This window comes from Elephantulus edwardii, unplaced genomic scaffold (genome assembly GCF_000299155.1).
Source record: "Elephantulus edwardii isolate Elephantulus edwardi_28Jun2011 unplaced genomic scaffold, EleEdw1.0 scaffold00148, whole genome shotgun sequence".
In the NCBI taxonomy this organism is placed as follows: Eukaryota; Metazoa; Chordata; class Mammalia; order Macroscelidea; family Macroscelididae; genus Elephantulus; species Elephantulus edwardii.
In genome coordinates this window covers 5,900,384-5,908,536 of record NW_006399898.1, presented here as the reverse complement: position 1 = coordinate 5,908,536, position 8,153 = coordinate 5,900,384, and the positions used below count along the sequence as shown (strand labels likewise).

Sequence of the window (8,153 nt, the reverse complement as noted above, 5' to 3'; positions counted from 1 at the left end):
ACAGGAGAGGAAGACCCTGGATGAGATGGATTGACACAGTGACTAGGATAATGGGGACAAGTGTGTCAGAGACAGTGAGATTGGCTCAGCACACAGCAGGGTTCAGAGCTACAGTTCACAGGGTTGCAACCACAGTCAACTCAATTGCACATAATAATAACAACAGCAAGATAATTCTTTTCACTTACCTGCATCTACCATTAACACCCATGGTAGCAGCAGTCAAGAAATCAAAAGAAGTTGATTGGGAAAATTTGCTTTCAAGGACCTCTCCAAAAGGCTAAAGAACAACAAAGTCAGTTTAAAGACTAAGATGTATCTCATTCAAGCTAAGGTATTTCCAATTGTTTCCTCTATATCTTAGATTTGAACAATGAATAAGGGAAAATGAAATAGAATTGATGCCTTCATAACTAACATATTGACTTCTTCCCAGTCCAAGTATAGGTTTCATACAAGCACACTGGGATTTTAAATTTTGGGGTTTTGTAATAAAATTTATTTTATTATATTTTGTGTGTATCCCGTCAAATCAGATCTAACTGGTACAGGAGGAGATTGTCCCTCCTTCTCCAGCAGAGCATCTGGTGGATTTGATCACTTTTCTCTTTGAAAAGTAAGAAAAATTTAAAATTCTTTCATTATTATACAGTACCTCCCCAGTCCACTCCACTATGCAGCTTTCATTCTAGATTCTTGTCATGACAATAATCTCCAATCAAATTCCTTTTAAATAGTTCTCTCCCTCATCTGTTTCAGTGTATACATTATTTATCCCCTCTTTTCTTAGTTCCCCCCCAACCCTGATGTCAGTCCTGCTTTACAGAAGTGGTATTATGCAGTATTTATCCTTTTGTGACTGAGAGATTTCATTCAGCATAACATCCTCCAGGGTCACCCATCTTGTATACTGTTTTATTAGTTCCTTGTTTTTCAATGCAGCGTAGTATTCCATCGTGTGAATATACCACAGCTTCTCTATCCATTCGTTTGTTGCTGGGCACTTGGGTTGTTTCCAACTCCTTGCTATTGTGAACAAAGCCGCAATAAACATGGGTGTGCATATATCTGTGTGGGTATCAGTTATGGTCTCTGGGGTATATTCCCAGTAGTGGAATTGCTGGGTCAAATGGTATCTCTATTTGCAACTGTTTGAGAAAGCACCACACCGCCTTCCACAGTGGCTGCACCATTTTACACTCCCACCAACAGTGAATAAGGGTTCCCGTTTCTCCACAACGTCGCCAGCATTTGTTTTCTGCTGTTGAATTTTGCTATTCTGACTGGGGTGAGATGGTATCTTAGAGTTGTTTTGGGACTTGCCTATTCTGAATAGATCCTTAGAAGTACAGTCTGGTCGTGTGTCTGGCAGCTTTGCCTCGGCAGGGTGTCCTCGAGGTGGCCCCACGGGGAGCACGTATCCTTGCCCGTCCCTGGCTGGGTACCAGGATCTCTGCATGGATGCGTTTGCTCTTCCGGTCAAGCGTTCAGGCAGGAGCTGCCCTGACCTCTGGCTGTGGAGAGCAGCACTGTGGTGGACGTTGTGCACGGGCACCCTCTGGAGGCCCCGTGTGCGCTTCGATTACGTATGAGGGTCTCCTGTGTGGACATTCCTCAACCCAGACTGTCGGCAGGTGGTTCCAGACGAGCCTCCACTGGTTTCCGAGGCTGTAAATCCTCTTGGGAGGAGACTGCCCATCCTTCTCCACTGAAGCACCTGGTGGACTCCAAGGGCCAGCCTGTGGCTAGCAGTCCGCCTGACAAGTCACACTGAATGTGGGGGGGGGGCACCAGCGAGGAAAGAGCTGACTCTTTGGGTGGCTCTGCCCCCTCTCACCCCCCGCTGCAGGAGGAAAACTCACTCTTTATCATGACCAACGTGATCGTAACCATGAACCAGACCCAGGGCGTGTGTCCTGAGGTAGGTGGCTTCTCGGGGGCACCCTGTCTGCACCAGGCTGGGGACGCGTGCGGCCAGGCCCGGGAACATGCCCGCCCTTCTCTTCTTTCTCCAGATTCCAGATAAGACCACGACGTGCGAGTCGGACGACAACTGCACCGCGGGCTCGACAAGCACCCACAGCAATGGTAGGGGCACCTGCGGGCCCAGACAGCTCAGCCTGGGGGATGGGATCCCCAGGACATCCACCGTGGGGACTCCTGTGCCTGGGAAATCACATGACCGGGGGAGTCAGTGTCCTCTGAGGGGTCACCTCTGTCTCGGGAGCCCTGACCCCTCCCTGTCCTCCACTTGCCTGGGCCCTACTTCCTGGCATGTCTCTACCCCACAGCTGGACTTCCTGTGAGGGGACTTGGTGGGGGATATGCCCTTCCCTTACTGAGGGGGCTCTGAGAGGCCTGTGGCTGTGTCCCCGTCTGTAGGAGTGTCCACGGGAAAGTGTGTTCCGTTCAACACGTCCGTGAAGACTTGCGAAGTGGCTGCCTGGTGTCCCGTGGAGGATGATGGCCACGTGCCCAAGTGAGTCATGTGGGAGGGTCCTCGGTCACCCGCAGATAGAGGGGGTACTTTTGTGTCCTGGTTTTAAACACCTTATGGCTTGGGTGGAAGTGTGCAGGGGTTCGTTCCACTCGGCAGTGCCTACACCTTTGTGGTGTGACGCTGGGGCCAGTGCCCCCCATGTCCTCGCTGGCCCATCTTTTCCCACTCTTCCCGCTCACCCTGGGGCAGGTGCTGGCTGCCCTGTGAGTCTGCACGGTTGACGCCCTGGCAGGGACATGCCTCTCTGCTGAGTCTCGTTCTTTCCAGGCCTGTTGTTGGTCTGAACGATGATCTCGGGGGTGGGTGCAGGTCCAGGAGGAAGGGTGTCTGAGGGCCAACTCCGTGCTTTCTCGGAGGTCAAGATCCAGTAGCCCAGTTCACCTGCGGGGACTCACACACCTGCCTTGTGCCCCTTGGGGCAAGTACTGCAGTGCCATGGGCCACCAGCATGTGGCCATCAGACTGCAGCTGCTCCAGGGTCCTTAGGTGCCTGCAGCCAGGGGAGAGGCCCATTGTTCCCTGGGGGGGGCCTGGGTGGGAGGGCTCTCTTTAAGCTCAGAGTACAAGGTGCTACAGACAGTTTCTTGACACCTAACACTTTTAAGACATTGTGTTTTAAAAATACACAGGTCCGGGGCAGGAGGAGAGCTGGTGGGAACTGTAGTCAGTGTCAAGGAACAAGGCATGTGGCTGTTAGACCAGTTAGTTCTGTAAACATCCTGTCCAAATCACAATAAAAAAACATCAAGTATTACACTGAGGGGTGTGTGTGTGTGTTCACACCTCTTGTTGTTAGGTGCTCTCAGGACAACTCTCTATCACAGCCCTACCTGACAGAGACGTGCCCCGTCCCACACCCTCACTGCCTCACACGCTCGAGCCCCCTGTCCCGGTCACTGTCCGTCTTGCTGACCCTCCCTCCACCTTTCCCAGCCTGATGTCCTTTTCCAAGGCCTGGCCCCTCCTGAGAGTGTCCCCAAAGCATGTGAGATGAAGTCTCAGTCCCCTCCCCTCTACGAAGCACCCTGACTTTATTTCCATCAAGACAACAAATTTCTGTCTCTCACTAGTAACGTGTCCTGACTGCTTTTCAGGCCTGCTTTTCTGAAGGCTGCAGAGAACTTCACCCTTTTGGTCAAGAACAACATCTGGTACCCCAAGTTTAACTTCAGCAAGTGAGTGGGGGGGCCGGGGCTTGCTGTGTGGGGGCCCGGCTCCCTCCCAGGCATCCTGACGTCCCGTCCATCCCTTGTCTCCAGGAGGAACATCCTCCCCAACATCACCACGTCCTACCTCAAATCCTGCACCTACGACGCACGGACAGACCCCTTCTGCCCCATCTTCCGCCTGGGCGGAATCGTGGCGAGCGCGGGGCAGAGCTTCCAGGACATGGCGGTGGAGGTAGGCGAGGCCTCGCTGGTGTCCATCCGCAGGCGTGTCTGGCGAGGGAACACGCTCTGATAGCCCGTCTGCCCTGACCCGCAGGGGGGCATCATGGGTATCCAGATCAGATGGGACTGTAACCTGGACCGCAGTGCCGCCCTCTGCCTGCCCCGGTACTCCTTCCGCCGCCTGGACAACCGCGACGCCGACCACAACGTGTCCCCCGGCTACAATTTCAGGTGGGGGCATCTCCGGGCGTTGGCGGGTGGCCGGGACTGGGTTTCTTCTCAGATCTAGGTCCCAGACTCCAGGACGCCAGTGCCTGGCGGTGCCACCAGAGCTCAGGCTCCCTGTCTCGTCCAAGTGCAGGACACCTCCCTGGGGAGGCCTGAGCCACCTGGGGGAGCAAGGCGAGGCCATGGGTAGAGTGGACACTGGGCAGCCCCGGGCAGGCAGCTCTTTGATGACAAACATAACCACCGACCGTCAAGTCTGCCTGACTTTGGTGACCGGCCAGTTTCTGAGACTGTAAATCCTCGCTGGCCGGAGTGGCCCAGCCCTGCCCCCTGCCCGGCCCCCGGCAACACTCATCTGACTTCCCTCTACACTTCTGCCCAAATGGGGAGTTTCCTTCCAGAGGAATCATAGTGTATGTCTCTCATACATCCCTTGAAGGAGTCCTGGTAGTGCAGTGGGTTACATATCAGGCTGCTGACTGAAAGGTTGGTGGTTCAAATCCACCAGTTGCTCAGATAAAGATGAGGCCATCTGCTCCGTAAAGCCTGCAGGCGTGGGCGGGGCGGGCAGTCCTCCTGACTGTCGGGTAATGGAGCATCGGAATCAAGTCCACAGCAGAGGGAAACCTGGTCAGCATCGTGCACCCTGGTCCGGCCCCTGGCCCACAGCCGTCCGGCCGAGCAGGGACCTGGGTCTGCACCGCTTCTGTGTTGCCGTTGTCTCCCTCTAGTGACCACACACAGAGCAGCATATGTGAGGGTCATTAAACACGTAGGGTCAGCTCCTGGCCGCCTGTGGCCTGCGGGGCAGGGACGCGGCCAGGCATGTGGCCTGTTGAGGGCAGGGCCGCAGCCTGTGGCCTGGCTGCAGCGTTAGAACCGACTGTCACCCTGTCCTTGTGGAGAGCTCTGCGGAGATCCTGAGGCTTGGGGGGGAGAGGTGCAGCGGGGCATCGAGCAGGGACCCCATCCCCAGTCTGCTGACATCTCCTAGTGGCTCTGGGGCTGGAGTGGACCTGCCCCTGAGGCTCCAGGCCTGTGGGCTGCCGGGGAGCAGTGCACACCCTTCTCCTCGACCGGTGGGGGTGGACCCCTGCCTGGTGCCTGGCAGCCAAACCCTAACCACCCACGGCTCCAGCAGGGCTCGTGGCGGGGTGGCTCGTGGCGGGGCGGCTCACGGCCTTCCTTCCCCATTGGGTTTTGGTGGTGGTTTTCCTCTTTCTTTCTGCCCGAGTTTTGTTGGGGCACTTTCTAAACTGAGGTAACACACGTCAGGCCACTCACCCAGGGGGTCCCACCTTCACAGAGCATGAGTTGGGGGGTTTTACTGTGGTGACAGATTGTTGCGGCCACCACGATGACCTCATCCTAGATCATTTGTCACCCCCAAAACACCACTTACTCAGCTGTCACCTCTGTGCCCCACCCCCTCACTGAACAACCAGCTATCTACTCCCTGTCTGTAGTCCCTCCTCTGTCAGCACGTCTGTCCACGGTTGCTTCCCATGAATGGAGATGTTCTTTTGTGGTTTGTATTTGGATCCCTCACTTAGCGTCCTGGCTCTGAGGTGCGTCCACTGAGCAGCACGTGTCAGAGCTTCGTTCTGTTTTACTATTGGATAGAGATCCGACTCCACGTTTTCTTTCTCACTCATCTCTCCGTGGGTCAGTGGGTCCATCTGGTGCCAGTGCTATGAGGGCTACAGCAGCCTCCCTCCGCGGCCCTGTGGTGTTGGCTGGCACTGTCCCCTCAGTGGCCAGAGCTCCCTGACGGGGGCAGGTGGCTCGGTGGCGTCAGGACGGTCAGAGCAGGAGGCGCCGGCTTGAGCTGCAGGATCCATCTGACAGCTTCCTGTGCCCTCTGCCGGCGCCCGGGCCACCTGCCGCTTCATGGCCCACGTGGGAGAATCAGGGTGCCAGGCTCAGCTGAGAGCTGCTTTAGGCGGTGCCAGGTCTGCCAGGGTCGGCGAGCTCTGCTGACCCCCGGGCAGTCGCCCCACCTGCCCGCTCTGTGTGTCTCTGAACACCCCACCATCTCCCTCTCAAGGTTCGCCAAGTACTACAGCAGCCCGGCCGGCGCCGAGCACCGGACCCTCATCAAGGCCTACGGCATCCGCTTCGACATCATCGTGTTCGGGAAGGTAGCCTCTCCAGACCTCACTGGTGGTGCCCACAACCTGGGGGTGGCCTCTCTCCCGCTGCTGGTGCCCAGGGCCAGGGGGCGGCCTCTCCAGACCCCACTGGTGGTGCCCACAACCTGGGGGTGGCCTCTTCCAAATCCCACTGTTGGTGCCCAGGGCCAGCCTCTCCAGACCTCACTGTTGGTGCCCAGGGCCAGGGGGTCCCTACCCCCAGTGAAGCTTTGTCACCTTGTCACCCGCAGGCTGGCAAGTTTGACATCATCCCCACCATGATTAACGTGGGCTCCGGCTTGGCTTTGCTAGGCGTGGTGAGTGCTTCAGACTCTTACATGAGGCCTGCTGGGCAGTGGGAACAGCCCCAGGAGAGTTCTGGTGTTTCCAGTGTCCAGTGGTGATAAAGGGAATGCAGACTGCAGCCCCTAACCCTGGCACAGGGAAGAACACGTGAAGGAATTCAGTGTTGGGGCTGGCTCGGGGGGGGGGGTGTCACCAAGGCAGTGACCACTGACCGGGATTGGGGTCACCAAGATCTCCGCCTTCACCAGTGGGAGAGGGAGGAGCTTTGGGGAGCCATGGGGCACAGGTGGGATGTGTGTGACACCAGCCCTCAGGCCACAGCCCGTGACCTCGTCCCCTCCTCCACTGTCCCTGTGCCCCCAGCACCTCTCCTGCCCAGTGAGGACAGGCCTCCCGGGAGGGGCGCTGACAGGCCTGGGCCCCAGCTCTCTCCTTCTCACCCTGGGCCCGTTCAGGCGACAGTGCTGTGTGATGTCATAGTCCTGTACTGCATGAAGAAGAGATTCTATTACCGGGAGAAGAAATACAAGTTCGTGGAAGATTACGAACAGGTGGGCCTGCGCTCCCAGAGGCCTGAGGGCCTGGAACTGGCCAGTGAGGGGGCCCTGAGCCAGGGCCAGGCGGGGTGAGGGTCTTCTATGGAGGGAGTCATGCTTTCCGCACAGCCCTGCCCTCTGGACCGCCAGGGCCAGGACTGGCACCATGCAGTGGTTTTTAATACTTGTTAGGTGCTGCCAGTGAGGGACCCTCTTAACAGCCCTGAGCCCCGTCCCGGCCTGTGCCATCCTCACAGACTCTCCCTTGAGCCCACGCTGCAGTCAGTCAGTCCATCTCGTCAGGGGCCTCCCTCTCTTCCGCAGACTCTCCCCTTCCCTAGCACCGTGTCCCTTTCCAGGGAACAGCCTCTCCTAGAAACCCACCCAGGGGCTTGTTAACCAGCATCATCTGTCAGTTACGATCACGGACAGCATGACAAAACCCTGCATCTGTGCATCTCACACCAGGAACACATTCTCTTCACCGTCCAGCAGCCAGGCGCCGCAAGTAACGGTGGTGCCACACTCCACTGAAGAATTTGGGGTGATCTTTTAGCATTCCCAGCTCCTTTCTGGTGGCCCCAGTGACTGCTGGACTGTGGGCACATCTTTGCCTGGCCAGCTTCCCTCTGTCCGTGTCTGCTCCTTCGTAGAACACCATCTGACAGATGGATTGGAACCTCTTGGTCGGGGACGGCTCATGTTAACCCGACGTTGTTGTTAAGAACCTGGAAGTGACCTATAGCTGGCCCCCTAGCAGGTTTTTGTAGACAGTGAATCTCACGAGAGTTGACTGCCCATCTCTCTCCAGTGGGGCAGCTGGTGGATTCAAACCCTGTACCTTTGGTTGGCAGCCCAACTCCTTACCACTAAGCCACCAGAGCTCCCTAAAGTGACTGACAGCATCTGCAGAGACTCTAGTTGCAAACAAGGTCTCCCCCTAAGTTCCAAGAGTTAGAACTCCCGCGTGACCTCCCCGGTGACAGCATTCACTCCTGCGTGAGGTGCACTCATCTCTCACCCTTCTCTGCAGGGCCTCAGCGGTGAGACAGACCCGTGA

At 56.7% G+C, this 8,153-nt stretch overlaps 1 protein-coding gene across 1 annotated transcript in view; it reads left to right on the top strand.

Moving 5' to 3' along the window:
* The window catches only part of P2RX4 (purinergic receptor P2X, ligand-gated ion channel, 4), a 17,299-nt gene extending 9,146 nt beyond the window's left edge, over nucleotides 1-8,153 (top strand). The window contains exons 3-12 of the mRNA XM_006894714.1: nucleotides 1,850-1,921; nucleotides 2,016-2,088; nucleotides 2,383-2,479; nucleotides 3,595-3,675; nucleotides 3,760-3,901; nucleotides 3,986-4,122; nucleotides 6,167-6,260; nucleotides 6,503-6,568; nucleotides 7,013-7,108; nucleotides 8,127-8,153. Coding sequence (XP_006894776.1) covers nucleotides 1,850-1,921; nucleotides 2,016-2,088; nucleotides 2,383-2,479; nucleotides 3,595-3,675; nucleotides 3,760-3,901; nucleotides 3,986-4,122; nucleotides 6,167-6,260; nucleotides 6,503-6,568; nucleotides 7,013-7,108; nucleotides 8,127-8,153 — 885 coding nt within the window. The remainder of the gene's footprint in view (nucleotides 1-1,849; nucleotides 1,922-2,015; nucleotides 2,089-2,382; nucleotides 2,480-3,594; nucleotides 3,676-3,759; nucleotides 3,902-3,985; nucleotides 4,123-6,166; nucleotides 6,261-6,502; nucleotides 6,569-7,012; nucleotides 7,109-8,126) is intronic.